Source organism: Myodes glareolus, chromosome 2 (assembly GCF_982192425.1).
Source record: "Myodes glareolus chromosome 2, mMyoGla1.1, whole genome shotgun sequence".
NCBI lineage: Eukaryota > Metazoa > Chordata > Mammalia > Rodentia > Cricetidae > Myodes > Myodes glareolus.
This window is the reverse complement of record NC_142027.1, coordinates 55,179,001-55,198,667: the sequence shown is the minus strand read 5'-3', so window position 1 is coordinate 55,198,667 and position 19,667 is coordinate 55,179,001. Positions and strand designations below refer to the sequence as shown.

General features: G+C 43.3%; 1 protein-coding gene across 1 annotated transcript; it reads right to left on the bottom strand.

Moving 5' to 3' along the window:
• Positions 1 to 5,607: 5,607 nt before the first annotated feature.
• On the bottom strand, positions 5,608 to 13,737 carry LOC125413184 (developmental pluripotency-associated protein 2). The gene is made up of 8 exons (XM_087897797.1): positions 13,705 to 13,737; positions 12,270 to 12,381; positions 11,315 to 11,469; positions 11,170 to 11,223; positions 9,612 to 9,734; positions 9,347 to 9,500; positions 6,682 to 6,877; positions 5,608 to 5,692 (listed from the first exon to the last, which is right to left on the bottom strand). Exons 1-8 carry the CDS (start codon positions 13,735 to 13,737, stop codon positions 5,608 to 5,610), a joined length of 912 nt encoding a protein of 303 aa, XP_087753923.1.
• Between the last annotated feature and the right edge of the window lie 5,930 nt (positions 13,738 to 19,667).

Sequence of the window (19,667 nt, the reverse complement as noted above, 5' to 3'; positions counted from 1 at the left end):
AACAACGACAAACTGAATGTGGAGTCACACATGTTCTAATCCGAACATTTGGGAGCTAGAGTTGGGAGGATCAATTATTAGGGGCTAGCTAGCCTGGCCTGCTTGAGATATTTCCTCAAGAAAACAAATACCAAAAGAAGATTTAAAAAGAAAAAAAAAGAAAAAACAAATATCACTCTTGGTTAATACAGAAGCATAAAACCAGCTATGAATGCCTCAAAAAAGTTTCTCACAAATATTCAATATGTAACCTATTGATTATTTGTTATTATTATTATATTTATTTATTGGAGAAGTACACATGCCACTGAGTATGGAGGTTAGAGGGAAAGTTGAGGGGGTGATTTCTCTCCTTCCACCTTGTGGGTCATGGAGCTCAAACTCAGGGCTAGCTTTGGCATTTTTACCCACTGGTCCCCCATCCTCTTCCTTCCTTTTGCATTCTTTCCTTTAATAAAAATCCCTCCGTGTGAACTCTGTCCATGGCATCTTTCTCTCTCATGCCACTTATTTTTTTAATTACAGCAAACACCCCCACTGTTTCTCTTCTATTTTAGGGTGAAGAGAAAGTGAGGCTGGGCCTTAGCAGCAATGTCCATTCAAAGGCTGTTTGGTGAGAGCGACAGGCATGTTAGTCTTCTGGTAATTTGGAGCCAAGCAGGCCATAAGCTGACCTCATCAGGCATATTTCAAAGTCACATAACCGATGGGTGCTATTATGGGTCAACACTGATAGATAGGGTTTGCTCAAAATAGCCCGATGCACCCAGCCCTAGGGGGACAGTGAACATTTGTCATAGGTGATTAATCCCTCCAGCGTCTGTTCCGTAGCTAACAGGGCTCTCTTTTGCACCCTTTTTCCTTTGTGTATCGGGTGCAGAAGAGGTGCTCACGCAGAAGATAGTTACTTTCTTATTCTACGTAAAGATCACCCCAAATATTTAAACCACGAACTGCCTGGTAGGTTGGTCCCAGCTCTGAAGTTTAACCCGCGACACACTTTCTTTTCTTTCTAAGGGTGGCAGCTCTCCCAGAGGAGTCTCGTTCAGTTCCTAGGGCAGTTTACAACTTTCTGTAACACCAGTTCCCTGGACCTAACACCTTCTTCAAGCCTTCACGGGAACATGTGGCATGTGGCAGACAAACATACACGAAGGCAAAACATCCACACACAAGAAAAGCAAGTTAAACAGTGAGAGAGAATAGCTAGTGATGACTCGGCGCTTAAGAGCGTCCATTTCTTCTCTTCCAGAAGACCTGAGTTCTATTCCCAGTGCCCTCATCAGCTGACTCCCAGCTGCCTGGAACCATATCTCCAGGGGATCTGACACCTCAGTCCTCTGCAAGCACCTGCATTCATGTGCATGCATACACATGCATATACATGATTAAAATAATAAAAACAAATCGCTGGTACTGCTGGCACATACCTTTAATCCCAGCATTCAGGAGGCAGAGGCGGGTGGAACTCTGTGAGTTCCTGGCCAGCCTGGGCTACAAGAGCTAGTTCCAGGACAGTATCCAAAGCTATAAAGAAACCCTATCTCAAAAAACAAACAAGCAAAATCTTCCAGAGTTAGACTCTGTCTCTCTAAAGTAATTGATTACTTAATTAAAGCCGAGTGGTAGGCGCCCAGGCCTTTAATCCTAGCACTTGGGAGGCAGAGAGGCAAGGAGGATCTCTGAGTTTGAAGCTAACCTGGTCTATAGAGCAAGTTCCAGGACAGTCAACACTACATAGAGAAACCTTGGCCCCAAAAGCAAGCCAAACAAACAAGCAAACTGAGTTAAAAATAGGGAATTATATTCATATATGGAAACCAAGTGACTTGCTAAATCATAAACTGTATATAAATTTCCACATCATTCAGCACACAGAACCAAGTTTGGTTCTGGCACACTTAACAAGAATTTGGCTATAGTTATTTTCTTAATTAGTTTACAAGAAATTTAGTTGCATTGTGGCCGTTTTACAAGCAAACATTGCTTTTGTTGTTTCTCTGTTTCTCCGGCTTTGTCTCTGTCCACCCTTTCCCTGTGTCCTCCTTCCCCGCGCCTGCCTTTTCACTTTTCACTTAAGCTTCTGCCACAGCCCCAGGTTTCTTTCACAGCATCCGCAGGACAGCTCACAATAGCCTGTAACTCCAGCTCTGGGATTTCCAGAGCATTCTTTAAGCCTCCACAGGCACCTGAACCTGCACCTGAACCCTTGGGTATTCGCAAACTCCCACAGGCACATCCACATAGACAAAACTTAAAAAAAAAAAATCTGCTTTAGCTTTTTGTTTGGGTTTTTATCTTTCTGAGACTGGATTACTCACTTGATATAAATAGAAAATGTTTTATCGAAGGTAGTTCTGGTCATATTTCCTCAAACATAGCATTTCTTAGAAGATATACCACTGATATTTCTTTAAAAAAAATAAATAAATAAATGGTAAGTATGAGCCTTGCAGCATACTTGAAGGATCTTAGAAGTCTGAGACCATCTTGCCTCATGGTGATTTCCAGGTCAGCCAGTGTTTCAGAATGAGATACTGTGTCAAGAGGGGAGAGGGGGACTTGGAGGCGTAAAGAAAGGAGTAACTATAATCCAGATATATTATGTGATTAAAAAAAGTCTACTTTCAATAAAAGGGAAAGATTAAAAAGTAGGATTGATGGCATGAATTTGTGACTAGCATTCTTAGAAGCATCTTTGCCAACTCCAGAGGCCTGGGATTGTAAGACTCAAATACAGACTTCACTTGCATCAACTTGTTTTTTCGTCTGCATTTTTGAGAGACGGTCTCAATATATAGCTGAGTCTGTGCTTTAGCCCATCGTCATTCCCCTGTCTGTTTCCCAAATGTTGGAATTGCAAGTGTGCACCACTAGACCAGCTGAAGGAACTTTTCCTTTCTTGACACAGGATGATCTCCAGTAGTCTAGGCAGGCCCGGAATTTCCTGTATAGTCAACCTTGACGTTCTGACCTCCTACCTCCATCTCCTGAGAACAGGGATTAAAGGCATGCTCCCCAGGTCAAACCTGAGGCAACCTTTGGAGCGATAAACAAAATAAGCATAGGAATCCATGTGCTTCAAAGACAGTATGTAAATGGTGTTCTCCTTAAAAGGTCATGAAAAGCCAGGTTATTGAGATTTCCAGGAGAAAGATGACACTGGGAGTATTAAGGATGCAGTTTAACCATTAGTGGGCTTGCTACTATGCACAAAGCCATGGATGGGATCTGTCACCATAGGCATCACTAGGGTGATGGCACACACCTGTAGTCCTTGCTTTCAGCCCTCAAGTGGAGGCAGGAGGATCAGAAGCAATTTGTGAGACTCTCAGAGACATCCATACCCATGCTCTCAGGAATGTCTTATAGGCTTTCTAATTTCTTTCTTTCTTAACCTTCATGTTATCCCTACATTAAAATATATTTAAAAGACACCCTGCCCAAAGGAACTATTTACCCAACAGAGAGCATTCCTGAAATAGAATTATCATTCGCGGTAAGGAGGCTTATCACTTGGGGGTGGAGGGATGAGGTGATCACTGTAGCCCATTCTAGCTTCAAACTCACAGTAATCCTCCTGCCTCACCTCCCAAATGATAAAATTGCAGGCATTAGCCACCATGCTCAGCTGGAAATAGAATTACCCTGTGAATAATCACTTGAAAATAGTAGTTGAGTCAGGAAATAGCTGAAGGAACCAAGGACCGTGTGGTTTAGGGTAAGGAAACTCTTTAATTTCTTAGATACATTATCAAAATTGTCAGTAAAGGGATAATTGCACCCATAGACTTCTTTTGTAGAATTCTCTATGGGACGTGAATTACAGATATTAACAACCTTGTTGGACACCATGAAATACACCAGTATAATCACTGTCTTGATGAAATACACTATTGAAAAGACAAGTGATATTTCTAATGCAAAGTTAAATTACAATGAAAGGCCTGACAATCATGTCTCAAGTAGAGTTCACCATCTTTAACCATTGGGGAAATGGAAATTAGACTAAACTGAGATTCCAGCTCACAGCTGGAATGACTACCAGCCAGAAAAATGACAACAAATGCTAGAGATGGAGGGAAAGGAAGCTTTTTATGCCCGGTGCAAATGTAAATCTGTGCCCCTATGGAAAGCAGTGCGGAGGTTCCTCAGACTAAAATACAGAACTACCAGGACTCAGGTATCCCACTCCTGAAGTTATGCCCGAAGACACTTGTGCATCCCTGTTTGCTGCTAATCACAATAGCTAGGCGATGGAAACAGCCTAGGTCTAACAAATACGGGAAATGAGGTATGCACACACAATGAGATGTTATGCTTATAAAGAAATATGTGCCCTGTGAGATGGTGGTCCTGTGAAACAAGGCACTTTCTGCCAAAAACTGACACTCTACATTTGATCTCTAGTTCAAATGGAAGGAGGACCCTGACTATCCTAAGTTGTCCCTTTACCTTCACACACAGTGTGCAAGCATCTCAGAGAAGGTGGCAAGGTTCAGATCACTAACACATTGCTGGGTACACTGTTCAGAAAGGGGTGTGTGTGTGTATGTGTGCGTGTGTGTGTGTCTGTTTGTGTGTAACCAAAACAAAGTGTTGTCCCAGGTTGCTAAACTATTTCCTATGCTTGCCTGGCTCGGGTGTGTGTGTGTGTGTGTGTGTGTGTGTGTGTGTGTGTGTAGGAACAGCTCAGCAACTCTAATTGTAAGAACACTTGCTGCTCTTCCAGAGGACCCATGTTTGGCTGCCTAGCCCACAGTAAGCACCTCACCTCTCCAAATTCAGAGACTCCAACATTCTCTAGTCTCCATGGTACCCACACATACACACAGACAAGCAAATTTATGTACATACACATAAATAACAAAGACAGTGAAAAGGAGTGAAAATACTTAGTTCTGTGTAATGTACGAGTGCTAGGGGAGTGCCTCTAGAACTGCCCCACACCTGCGCACTGATCCTCAAGATGCTCGAGTCCTCTAAACAAAGCGGAAAAGGATTTGTATACACCAACCATTCTTCAGTATTCGTCCCCCATGCCTTGCTTCTGAGACAGGACTTCATGTAACTCTGGCTGACCTGGAAATCAGAGATCTACCTGTCTCTCTCATGTGCATGTACCATATTATACGCATGTACCGTAATCTCACCATTATGTGTGGTGCTTAGTACAATGTACTACTGTCTAAGTAGACAATGAACTGGATTGTTCAGGGAATAAGAAAATATCTGCACACCTTTAAGCCAGATCAGAACCCAGTATTCAAGTCAATGCACATGGTCAGTGGTGTCTTTCAGAACAGACTAGCAGGCTTTAAGTTACCCTGTTTCTTATAACAACGAGTCCACCTATTATTTATCATTTTAAACACTCATTGGTTTCTGGACCTTCTCTGAGGAACTGCTTTCCTGTTCTCTAAAGTTCAGTTAGGCACTTTCTGAAAATTGAGACTGAGTTGCTTGAAGACAGGAATTTTAATCTTTCCACCCCAATTGTTCTCTGGACCCCATGAATAAAATAGCATTACACAAGTCCAATGCAGGGATGGTTGGATATCCAGTTATAAGACTCGTCCATTCACCTCACAAAACCTTGGTCTCGGTCTAAGGTGGCAGATTTGGAGGTAGCAGTTTGTGTTTCTTTACAGTGCGTTTGTCCCTTTCGAAATTCCTCATCATCTTCCTATTGCTGCAAGAGAAAAGTTAGAAGGTTGTAAAGAAAGTTGCCAGGGGGAGAATGCAAAACTTTTCCTTTAACAAAGATAAAAGATGGATATGGTGGCACACACCTTTAATCCCAGCATGAGGAGGGAGGCAGAGGCAAGTGGATGAATTGCCACTGAATTTGAAGTCAACCTGCAACCTTGTCTCAAAACCAAACAAACAAATAGGGAATCCGTTTTACATCGGGAGCCCCTGAGATGGTTTTCCTGAATCCTGGAATGAGTGAAGCCTGCTCTGCTCACCAGCCCTCACTCAGGGTTTCCAGGTTTTGTACTCGTGGATAGATGTTGAATTCTAGCGACTAAGGCAGGGCTGTCAGATCTCTGCAAGTAAAACCACCTGTCAGGGAACCCGAGGACCTGATTTTGATCATTTGTGTCACAGCATGCCTCTGCCCCCAACCATAATCAGTAACCCAAGCCCAAATGAAATAAATGGAACTAAAATCAAAAGCAGTATTTGTAAGGCCAATGTATACTCCCTTTAGGTCTTTGTAGCCAATCACGACAATATGGCAGCCTTGCTCACCCCTGAGTTTTCCTGAGCTACCCCAATCACACCTTCTTTACTCATTTTTATTTCAGCTTGGATTTTTCTCACTAATTTTTGTAGTTCCAAGAAACAGACATGTAGTAGGAACTAATGTTCATTTTATTTTTAATGCCGGAACTCATACAGCCCAGTCAGGGCTCTATGCACCTACCTCTGGTTTTATGCTGTGCTGGGGATTGAACTCACAGGCTTATTTATGCTAAGCACGCACTGTGTTCACCGAGCTACATTCCTAACCCCTTAAAAGCAGCTAACATCCACTGTCCCCATTTCCATCTGATCTATATGGCAAATTAAGGCAGCAAGATGTTTGACCTCAGGTTTCTCTTGGGTTATTCAGAAGCTCATCTAACCGTCTTGCTTTTTCTGTTTCCCATGCCGAGAGGGGTGCTTGGGGATTACCTGTGGGCACATTCAGGACACAGCATATTATCTTCCACCCCTGGGGATGGGAAAACACAGGCTGGTAAAATGAAGAGAGGTATCATCCTTTGGGGACTATCTGGAACCCAGGTATGACCGGCGTACAACTGCAGGCAAACCCAGCCTTCCTTATCTGCAGGGAGCTGTCTGCCGTGAACAACACACCACCTGTGTCCTGGGAAGGAGAACAAACAAGATCAAGACAATGCTCCATGCCCTCTCCTCTAAAGCTACTCCTGAATTTGCGCTCTATGGTCTGCTAAAAATCAAACGTATTTCTGATAGCTTATAAACTGTCAAAACTCTTACATAACATGCTATTTAAGCACAAAAAAAAAATTGAGTGAGATGCATGGAAAACAGTACAGATGACAGTTCTAACCAAATTCTGTTTCAAAGGAATCTTAGTTACTTTGCAGAATGCATATTTTTCTAAATGAGTTACATTATCCATTTATTATTAATACTTGTATTCCACTTTCCTTTCTGTCCTATACTAGAGATTAAATCCAGGACCTCATGCATGTTAAGAAAGACTTCTACCACTGAGCAAGCTACTCAAACCCTTGCTTTTCCTACAAGAAAGGTAGCAAGTGTTATTAAATGCCTTTTTCCCCAATGACTAATACCACCGCCCAGTTCTAACATGGGTATCTGATATGATTTAAGAAGCCATGACTGGGCCAGGCAGTGGTGGCACACACCCTTAATTCTAGCACTCGGGAGGCAGAGGCAGGCAGATCTCTGTGAGTTCGAGGCCAGCCTGGCCTACAAGAGCTAGTTCCAGGGCAAGCTCCAAAACTAGAGAAACCCTGTCTCAAAAAACAAAAACAAAAAAAAAAACAAAAACAAAAAAAAGTTGCCTCAATGGCATACATGCATGCATACATACATAATATGTACTTTGGAATAAATGTAACCAAGAAAGGGAATGACTATGTTAAAAAGTCTGAAAAAAATTGAAGATCCTAAAAGATGAGACCCCCCCACACACACACACCATGGCTTTAAAATTGTAAAAATTGTAAAAATTACCCACAAACCTGCCCAGTGGTAATGCACACTTTTAATACCAGGACTTGGGAAGCAGAGGCAGATGGTTCTCTGAGTTTGAGTCCAGCCTGGTCTACAGAGTGAATTCCAGCACAGAATCCAAAGCTACAGAGAACCCTTCAATATACCTCCCAAATTTCCAATGTTGTTCTTCACAGAAACAGGAAAAAAAATCTAAAAATTATATGGGAGCACAAAGGAACCTGGAGACCCAATGCAGTCCTTAGTAGTCAGAGCGGCAAATAATGCAGAAGCATCTGATTAAGATAAACTACGGTGCCACAAATATGCACTGGAAAAAATAGGCTCTTTGCTGAATGGTTCCTGAAAATCAGATCCACCTCACCCTGCAAATAAAGCTCTAAAATGGATGGAAGATCCGACTCTGTTAGGAAAACGAAAAGACTTTAACATAGGGAAGAACGTTCTGAATAAAACTTTATAAATTGGAAATATCGATTGATAAAATAGGATCTCATGAAATCACAACATTTCTGTATAACAAAGGAAACAAAGAAAAGACAGCTAATAAAACAGGATAAAAATCTTTGCTAGCTATACAGTAGTATGTATGTATGTATGCATGCATACATGTATGCCAGAATTAGTATCTACAATATTAATTAATTTAATCATTATTAACCACACACCTTGCTTTAATAAGTCTCCCTATGTAGTCTCCATTCGCCTGGAACTCACTAAAGACTACCCTCAAGTTCAAAGGTCAGCCTCCCATGTGCTGGGATTACAAGTACATACCATGAAGTCAAGCTTTATGTGGTGATAGAGATTTAATTCAGGGATTCAAACACATCAGGCACCCTATTTAAGGCATTCCCAATCCCTATGAATGCCTTAAGTAGGAAAGAAAATATACTTTATTCAGGCTGACAAACACTATTAGATTACGTTTCCTTGAACATTGGAATTCCCATATTTAGCAATGAGACTATGTCACTAGTCCAAATAAGATCTTGCTATTCATCAAGAGGCAAAGATAAATAGTTCTATGTGAGTCAAATTTCTACCGTAATGGTTCTCAACCTGTGGGTCATGACCCCTTTTGCAAACCTCCAAAAAATTTTATAAAAGTAGCAGCTTTGCAGTTATGAAGTAGCAATGAAAACAACGAAGCCGGCCGGTGGTGGCACACACCTTTAATCCCAGCACTCAAGAGGCAGAGGCAGGTGAATCTCTGTGGGTTCGAGGCCAGCCTGGTCTACAAGAGTTAGTTCTAGGACAGTCTCCAAAGCTACAGGGAAACCCGGTCTCAAAACCCTCTCCCGCAAAAAAAAAAAATTAATCTTATGGTTGGGGTCACAACATGGGGAAATGTAATCAAGGGTCACAGGGTTAGGAAAGTTGAGAACCACTGATCTAATTTTGCTTCATTTTTAAGATGTAATCTTTGATTACCAGGCTGGTCTTGAGTTTGCAAGTAAAGGATGGCTTTTAACTACTGACCCAGTCTCCACCTTCCATCCCACCTGACCGTCTTCAGACTTTACAGTCCCCTGACACTTTACTGCCCTTCTGTCTCACGCCGCTGTTAACCAAGCACCTAGTGCTCACACCTTGCTGTTGGTCTTACCAGTGACTGCGGGCAGAAATGCATTGGCATTAGAGGGAAGAGGCTGGCGATTCACAGCCTTAGGCTGAGCAGCTCTCATGGCAATTCTTCCCCAGGCTGCAAAAACAGACTCCCTTTCTGAAGTCAGAACTTCTACTATGCCGTTCTCCTTCTTCTTTCTCTTCTTTACGGACTCCCTTTCTGAAGTCAGAACTTCTACTATGCCGTTCTCCTTCTTCTTTCTCTTCTTCTTTACGGACTCCCTTTCTGAAGTCAGAACTTCTACTATGCCGTTCTCGTTCTCCTCTTTCTTCCTCTTCACACCTCGAGAACTGGGTCCTTCGATGGCTGGTTTGGGTTTTTTGGGAACCGTCCTCAGTCTGGCCTCACGAGATGTCTGGGGAATATGCTGAAAATAAAATCCAACAGTGTTCAAAAATGCTCTCACCAAAAGAACTTGCTATGCCGATTTCACTAGAGTTTCGCACTGGCCTGAACAAGCACAACAATTTTTAAAACACCACTCTCTATAGCGTTGGTTCAACAGGGAGAAAATTTTGGCAGTTAAAAGCAGAGATCCGGGGGGAGAATGGCTCGGTGTGGAAGATGCTGGCCTGGAGGAAGGACCGACTGTGATAAACAGTCATTCTCCCACAAACGCCTACAACCACAGCGCCCAGGGGATTTGACAGGACTGCCGGGGCTAGCTGGCTGTCAGAATAGCTGAGAAAACGTGAGCACCAGGTCCAGAGAGAGACACTGTCTGCCTCAAGAGTAGGGACACAGAAAGGACACCAAATGCCTTCTTCTGACCTCCGTGTGCACAGGCACTTGGATCAGCAGTAGTAAAAACAAGGAGCTCTGATCCAGGCTGGACTACCTGGTAAGACAGCAAGGCCTAGGCACATGTTGTGGGATTTGGTGAAGGTGGTTTGGTTTTTTTGTTAGCTCATTTATTCAAAACAGGATTTCTCTAGTCCTAGAACTAGCTCTAGATATGGCTGACCTTGGAACCTCAAAGATCAGCCTGCCTCTGCCTCCAAAGTGCTGGGATCACAAGGTATACGCCACCACACCCTGGTGGTGATTTGTTTGTTCAGCCTAACTCTGCCTGCCCGGGCTGACCTTGAACTTGTCACCCACCCTGTCTCAATCAGGATTATCATTGTAGCCCATCTAGTTCTTTTACTTTTGAGCAACACTGTCCTATTGGCCGAGAACCTACTAGCCAAGATACAGACCCTCCGGGCTCCACTCCCCAGTTCTGGGATCCTAGTTGTATGGTGCCCAACTGTAGTACACAGTTTCAAATACAAAAGCTATAGTAAGACGGGAATTGCTGTGTAGTGGGCATCGCGTTTGGGTGCTACCTAAACAATCCTAATGACTACATTCAAACCAATAAATCATGGAACCTAGTGGTGCATGGCCTGTAATCCCCACTATTCGTGCCTGTAATCCTGGCACTTGGGAGGTTACAAGCAGGAGAATTCAGAGCTCAGTGATCTCTTTAGCTACACAGGAGGCAACCCATGACACTTGGAGACCTTATTCTAGATGTGGCGCACATCCTTAATTCAGCACTCAGGAGGCAGAGGCAGGTGGACCTGCATTCCAGGCTGCCCATCCTACAGTGAGACCTTGTAAAACAAACAAACAAACAAAAAAAAAACCCTCACATAATCAAATAAAGAGTAAAGAAGAAAAAAAGGAGGCTGAGTTCAAACTACACATTTGGTCCCTCAAATGTCAGTAACCCTGCCTTAGAGGAAGGTTACATAGAGCAATTATAGCGAGGCCATGGGGGAAGCCACCTCCACTCCGTCACCATACCCGTTACTCACACATTCTTGTTTGGAATATGAACATTTCTGTAGTCTCATGTAGACTTCTACTTTCTAAGGAAATCAAGAGAAAAATAGTTAAAACCTGACCATACTCCACATACTTAGTCCACACAGCAAAGAACCCCAGTGGGAGGATGCTAACCTTGCCGTCCGTACTCAAATCATGACAGCGGCACCATTCCCGAAGTGTGTTCCGGGACACCTCATTAATGGGAGGCAGGATGGCTGGCAGGGACGGGTGGGGATTTTGCTTGGATACCGAGGGGCTGGCATCCCAAGAAGCTGGCGTTGGGAAAACTTAGAAAAGAACAGAGACAAAGCAACAACTGTTTAGTACCGGGTGGTTGTTGACCATCTAGTTTGTACGTAAAGCTGCCTTTTGTTTGCCTCCTGTTACAAATGAGGAAAAAAATGAGGAATTCACTTGAGGAATTCAAGATCACATCACACACCTCTTAAACTAGGAGACCCAGGACAGCAACCCACACTCATATTCTAAGTTCTATGCTTTCTTTTAAAGATTGTCTTAGTATGTTTATGTATGTGCCAGTGTGCATTCTAGACAGCAGAACTCGTTCTGCTTCTTTCTTCCATTTTTCTCGAGATGGGGCTTCTCTGTGTTGCCTAGGCTGTCCTGGAACTCTTTGTAGAACAGGCTGGCCTCAAACTCAGATCTAGCTGCCTGCCTCTGCCTTACATGTGCTGGGATTAAAGATATGTACCACAACACCCTGCATCTACTTCCTATCTCACACAAGGCGGCAAGCACATGGGGCTTAGCCACTGAGAGAGGTACAGTTTTCTCCTGGGGAACTACAGTGAGGCTTAATGGACTGTGTGGTGTAAGAAGCCTGCCTGGTTTGGTGGTGCAGGACTTTTACGCCTTTAATCCTAACACCAGGGAAGTAAAAGTGGGGAATTTTTCTGTGAGTTTGAGGACAGTCCTGTCTACATAAAAGGCTCCAGGTCAGCCAAGGCAGAACACTGAAAAACTAAGTCAAACAAAAGCTATCTACTTTCTTGGCTTTCCAGAGTTTACTGAAAAATCCATCTCACACCTACACTGTTTTTCTCAGGACTCTTAAATTTGACATTACCTGCTGGCTTGAGCTCTGTGGCTGAAGATTCTGTTGCAGGGACTTCTAAGGAGAGATCCTCCGTGGCTGGGACAAGCGTTAGAATTATTTCTTCTTCAAATTCTCTCTTAAACTATGTATGCAAAGAGAAGCAGTGAACAATTCCGTTAACTTTCAAGGCAAGCTTAATGAATTCATTACCATGTGTGCTCTTGTGTTGGGCAAGCAAGATGCCCGGAACTTGGACCAGAGTGGTCCTTGTGAGAGGACTGTCTACATACGATAGGTAATCTCAGTCGTCCGGGTTTGCAAGTGATAGGCCCAGGCTCAGAAAAGAAATGAGTTGCTGGGTGTTGGTAGAGCAAGCCAAAAATAAATTTAGACTCCAAGCACTCGGGAGGCAGAGACAGGCAGATCTCTGTTAGTCTGAGGTCAACCTGGCTTACAGAGTGAGTTCCAGGACAGCCAGGGCTGTTACAGAGAAGTCCTGTTTTCAAAAGCAAAACAAGCAGCAAAAAAAAAAAAACCAAAAAAACAAAAAACAAGATTTTTAAAAAATGAATTAAAACTATGGAGTATTGACACCTCCTTGAGGAAGTTTCTGAACACCCTGCAGATTTGTGCCATACCCCTCCCCTTCTATTGAAATCTCTTCACTCTCCTCATTTTCAAACTTGAATTATTAATTTTTTTACATTTGTGTAACACCTTATCAAAATACTCCAGACATAGATTTACTTTTGTTACCTAAAAAACAAAGAAAACAAACAAATAAACAACAACAACAACAAACAGTGCCAGGCAGTGGTGTAGCACACCTGTAGTCCCAGCACTTGGGAGGCAGAAACAGGCAGATCTCTAAATTTGAGGCCAGCCTCGTCTACAGAGAGTTCCAGGACAGCCTGGGCTACACATAGAAACCTCATCTTGAAAAGCAAAAAGCAACAACAAAACAAAACAAAACATTGATATTTCCCTACTCTGGTGATGAGGCCTAAAAGCAGCTGTGAGTTGGCTTGTCCAGTTCTTTCTCCTAGCTTGGTACAGTGGTCCTTCGCTGGCCCAGGATCACTCATGCCTAGATGGGAAACCCACACGGCACTAGGGGTACTGGGAACTAGTTACTTCTCACCAGAAAAAAAAAATGTATAAGTCATCAAAAATTTCCACTTAATCTTAGTTCACGTTTCTGAGAAATTTTTGTTTTAGCTACGGTACTCCTTGTCTAAGACAAAGGTACAGACAGGTTACTATTTCATCTGGGAAACGGTTTCCTTTTACTCCCAGGGAATACATACTGTCGAGCATGTGGGGAAAAAAAAAGTAACAAGCAGAGAATTCCAAGATGGAGGCTTTGAACTCGAGTTGATTCCTCCCAAGTTGGAAGCAAGAGGGAGACCTAGAAAGACAGTGAAAAGAACTATGGGAAAATAAATTCTCCTAGAAAGAAAGTTACCTGGTCATAGATGTCCTGGCCGGAGATTGACATTTTCGGCAGGCTTCAGAGAAGACAAAAGCAGCAAAGACAAGGATGTCCGGAGCTCACTGCTGCTAACCTGAGCGTTCATTTACAGGTAAATGCCTCCTCCTACTTCCTGTTGCCCAAATGGGCTCTTTCCCCTCCTCCTCCCTCCACCCTTTCCTCTCTGACAGTGACTTTATCAGGTCCATTGCTCTCAGTAGAGAGCGGATAGCACACAGCTGAATTCTTACGTAAATCAAAAGCCCATACCCCCCCCCCCCCTTTAAAGATTTGGGCTTTTGAGCTGTTCACGGTGTCGAATGTCTGTAATCCCAGTGCTCTGGATGCAGAAACAGGAGCAGGAGGGTCATAAATAAAGACTTTGAGGTCTGCCTGGACTACATAACTAGACCCTCCCTAAGGGTGGTGCAAACTAGTTATCCCAGTCCAGGAGAGACTGAACCAGCAAAATGTTCAGCTCCACTCAGCCTGGGCTACAGAGTGAAACCCTTGGGGGAAAAAAAAAGAAAGAGAGAGAGGAAGAGAGGGAGGGAGGGAGGGAGGGAAGGAGGGAAGGAGGGAGAGAAGGAAAGAAAGAAGAAAGAAAACAAAAAAAAGAGAGTCTCTCCCTAAAATGAATTCTTAGTTTATTGAGGAACTGTCATTGAGCTGGACTATGAAGTCACACCTATCTCCCGACTCTCTCTGGTGGGGGTGTGTCCCTGGTCCCTGGAATCTCTATTTCCATCATCCCCTCAGGTGCTTCTACATTCTAGTCACACTGCCCAAAATCAAGCTTTGCCAGAACTGGCTTTGGAGATAGGCCCAGAAGAGTCCAAAGTCTGTGTCCCTTCCTTTTGGGACAGAAACTGAATGATATCTAGAGAGTTGGGGAAAGACAAGGTCTCCTCCTTCCCATGTGGGTGCCATAGTGCTGCTTTGGGTGGTTAAGGAAGGTGGCCTAGCTGTCTGAGGTGGGTGGCATTGAGACAAACCTGCTGCTGTCCTTATTTTCTTGGGCTTCAACTTCACAAGCACAGGCAGGAGCCACCAGGCCCTAGTCACATGGTATAGTTCTCTCTCTCTCTCTAAGTTTTATTTTTTTCATTTCTTTTTTTTCTTTTTTTTGGGGGGTGGGGGGGTGGGGGGCATTTCAAGACAGGGTTTCTCTGTAGCTTTGGAGCTTGTTGTCCTAGAACCAGGCTGGCCTTGAACTCATGGAGATCCACCTGTCTCTGCCTCCCCGAGTGCTAGGATTAAAGGTGTGTACTGCTACCGCACAGTTTCTTCATTAAGAAATAGGACAGGCAGGAAGTGGGAGGGCGGGTATTAAAAAAAAAAAAAAAAGAAATAGGACAGGCCTAGTGAACTGAAGGAAGGTGTGGTCAGTGGTTAAGAGCACTAGCTGATCTTGCAGAGGATCCAGGGTAGATTGCCAGTACCCATGCAGGGGCTCCCAACTGTCCATAACTCCACTTTCAGGGTATCTGAGATCTGAATTCCAAAGATACTTACTGGTTGGCGCACATGCAAACATGCAGGGGAAAAGAAATACCCATACATTTAAAATGAAGTTTAAGTTAGAATCTAAAAGACAAACCACATTTTCACGAAAGCTGAGCGTGATGGCACATGCCTTTAAGCTCAGCGCTCAGGAAGCAGAGGCAGGCAGCAGCCTGTTCTATAACTCGAGTCCTAGGTCAGTCAAGAATACAAAATGGGGATTCTGTCTGAAACAGACAAAAGTATTTAGACAGGCTTTCACTAGGCTTATAGGGCACTACATCAGCACACACAGGACAAGATGTGCAGCCAGCAAAGAAGAACAAGGAAAGATGAAACGCCTGGGCTGATGTGACTGGGCAGTGAAAATGCAAACAAGACCTAAACATTCTTTCTTCTCTGGGGCTGGCTGTAGTGGTGCACACCTTTAATCCAGGCACTGGGAAACAGAGGCAAGTGAATCTCTGTGAGTTCGAGGCCAGCTTGGTCTACAAAGCGAATTCCAGGACAGTCAGTACAGTTACACAGAGAAATCCTGTCTCAAAAAAAAAAAAAAAACAAAAAACAAAAAAAAAAAACAGTAATAATAAAAAAATCAGTCAGATGTGATGGCTCATACCTGTAGCCCTAGCTTTCGGGAGGCTGAGACAGGTGGATCTCTCAGTTTGAGACTTGCCTGGGCTACTCCAGTGAGTTCTGGGCTAGCTAAGGCTACCCTGCTGGCTATACCTGAGACTCTGTCTGAAAAGTAAAACAATACTAAGCAAAAATAATTTTTTATTTACTCAATTTTTACAGTCTTATATTTATTTTCTTTTAGGTATTCCCCCCCCCTCTTTCTAAAACACTTACTTTTGGAAACAAGCCCATGTAGCCTAGGCTGCTCTCCTTGCTAGGTAGACAGATTTACCCTGAGATCCTGACCATCTAGCCTCCACTTGCTAAGAGTTATGATTTAGAAGCATGTACCATTGAACCTGACTGAGGGACTGGAGAGATGACTCAGTGGTTAAGAGCCCTAATCTGGAGCACCAGTGTTCAATTCTCTCCACCCACAGGGTTGCTGACTACTGCCCAATGCCAAGTCCTGTCCCAGGGAATCCAACACACTCTGCTGGCCTCCTGCAGCACCAGGCATGCACGTGATACACAGACGCACATGCAGACAGAATACCCATACCAGTATGGTAACTAAACTTAAAAATTTATTTGAGTCAGGATCCAAATAAGGTCTATGTAATGTGTTAAGTTGATATGTATCTTAGATCTTTCTTTAACCTCCACATTTTCTCTTTGTCTTTTACTTTCCCTCACAATTAATTGTTGTGGATTTTTCTTTCTTCCTTTTTTTCTTGTTTGTTTGAGACAGAGTTTCTCTGTGTAGTTTTGAAGCCTGTCCTTGAACTCACTCTGTAGACCCTGTAGACCATGCTAACCTTCAACTCACAGAGATCCACCTGCCTCTGCCTCCCGAGCACTGGGATTTAGGCATGTACCACCACCGCCCAGTTTGTGGATGCTATTTTAAAAATCCTAAAAGGGACTGACTACTTGAAGGAAGTAGCTTAAGTTTGGCGTTAAGGATTTTTAGATTGAATCTGGCACTGTAGCTCACTGGGTATTTGCCCAGCATACACAAGAATCTGGCTTCAATCCCCAGAACCTTATAAACAGGTGTGTTTACTTGGGGCTGTAGCAGCAGAAGTCTGCTATCTCAGGGCTACGGAGGTCCAAGTATGAAGTTCAAAATCATCCTCAGCTCTGAATCCAAGTTTCGCATCAGCTTGGGCTAAATATACTAAGTTAAAGCCTGTCTCAAAACAACTTAGCCTAGGCTAGGGACATAGCTTGGTGGTAGAGAAGGGAGCCAGAACCATTTCTAATGTACTCAACAGGTAGGTATTAAGTACTTCAAATTTGCTTAAAATTCATCATTTTTAGTGTTAATATCAGTTTTTGTTTTTTTGTTTGTTTTTTGAGACTGAATTTCTCAGTGTAAAAGTCCCAGCAGTTGTTCTATAGATCTAGCAGGCCTCGAACTCACAGAGATCCACCTGCCTCTGCCACCTGAGTGCTGGGATTAAAGGCATGCACTACTATAACCCAGCAGCCATTTTTTTTTTTTTTTGAGACAAGTCAAGGAGCTTGGACTGACTCAAAACTTACTATGTAGCAGAGGCAGTGAGCGAACCTCAACTTCTGCCTCTACCTCTCCCGTGCTGGGCTCACAGGCGCCTGACACCACATCTAGTTTTGCAGTGTGAGGCATCAGCTTCAGGGTCTCAGGGATCTTAGGCAGGTACTCTAAGCACTAAACTTCTTTCTTCTTTCCCTTGACTTGATGTTGAGCGGCATCTGCATCCCCCTGACTGCTTGTCTGTTTTACCCACATCTGCTTTGCCCACAAGGACCCCAGACTCAAGGCCAGGGCCCTCTGACTGCCATTCAATCTTCCTGGTAGCTTTACTGTCCTGGCTTCTAGTAATTAAGTGACATAACCTGACTGTATTATTTCAGAATCCATTAGTCTAGAACTGAAGTTAAGGCCCAACACTGAAATTCTCATCTATCAGCAGAAAACAGTCTCTGTGCTTTACCCCTCCTCCGTACATTCCTGATAGGCTTTCTCAATATTTCATACCTTGTGGTTGTGCAAAGAACAAGGCTTTGCAGATGTGACCTTGAAGAACATCTTTTAGTTAGGATTTTTTATTTTTATTTTTTTTATTACCATAAAGAGACACCATGACCATGGAAACTCATAGAAAGAAAATATTGAATTGAGGTGGTGGTTTACAGGGTTGGAGGGTCATTCAGGCCATTACCATCATGGTAGGGACAAGTAGGCAGACATGGTGCTAGTTACACCTTGACCAGAAGGCAGCTGGACTTCACAGTGGGTGAAGTTTGAGGAGAGACCTCAAAGCCTGTCCCCAGAGTGACAGACTTCCTCCAAGCTCGCACCTACTCCAACAAGGCCAGACCTCCTAATAGTGCCACTCCCTTTGGGGGCATTTTCTTTCAAACCACCACAATCTCCATCCCTCCAGATCTATTTTCTTCAACCTCATTATCCCTTCATCTCTCCTTTGTCTTTGCAACTTTCGATTTTCTATGTGAATCAGCACTGGTTGTTGCTGTCTCTGCCTAAGAATCTATCAAATTTGCCTCTTTTCTGTCTCCTAGGTTTCTTACTTGAATGTTGTATTTTGAGAAAGTATGCCCAATGGAATGAATTCTTATTGGTTCCTAACTGTATTCATAGATCAGTTGCTGTCCTGCCCTATTGGTCATTGTTCTCTTAACTTTTGCCAGTTCACGCCAGCTAAAGTCTGCAGGTCGTTTGGAGTATATTCTCTTTCCTCTTTTGCTGACCCAGAACTTTCTCAGTTAGTTATTCATGGATTTAGTTCTAAGATATTGACCTCATTCTGGAAGAGAACTTAGAAGTGTGTGTGCCCATATAACCTCAAGTAAGTGAACTTGCTGGCTTGAAGTGTGCGGTAAGCCAGAGCATCAGTAAGTTACTTAAGCTGGCTTTGAATGCACTATAACCAGGCAAGTCCTAACCTGTGATTCTTCCCAACCTCCTGAGCAACTGAAATAATAGGCCTGGGCCATGAGGCCCAACTGAAAATTACTTTTTTCTTTTCTTTCCTTTCGGAATTATTTGGCTTCTGCTATCTAGTCCATTAATGATTACTGTCAAACTTACCTTCATCTTCATTCCTAGTATAAAGGTCAACTTCTGTCCATAGAGGGACACATGTGGTACACAGACATGCATGTAATACATATAAAGTAAAAATAAAATCTCAAAAGTGTTTTCTTTTTTAATTTATTATTTATTATTTTGACTTTTTAAAAATTTTTAATTATATTCTTTTATATGTCTGATGTTTTGCCTGCTTGTATCTGTGTGCACAGAATGTGTGCTTGGTGTCATGGAGGTCAGAAGGCAGTGTTCATTTCTTTGCACTGGAGTTATGGATTGATTGTAAGCCTCTATATAGGTGATGTGGACCAAACTCAGGGCTCCTGTAAGAGCAGAAGTGTTCCCAACCCATGAGCCAACTCTCCAGTCCCTGATGTTTGTTTTTAAAACAAGGTCTCATATAGCCCAGGCTAGACTCTAACTCCTTTTTTTCAGAGTGAGTACAGAGTTTACTCAGTGGGTTATAGAAGGGAAGTGGGGGAGGGAGAAGGAGGAGAGAAGAGAGAGAGAGAGAGAGAGAGAGAGAGAGAGAGAAAGAAAGCGCAAAAGTTACCTCTTCAGGAGAGAAACGGAAAAAGAAAGTAGACACAAACTTCATCCCCATGTTTCTGTTTCCTAACCATGACTGCAAAGTGACCAGCTCTAGCTGGGCATGCCTCCAGCTCCGTCATATGACTTCTTCACGTGACAGACTATTTTCTCAGATGGTGTACCAAAATAAACTCTTCCTGGAGTTGCT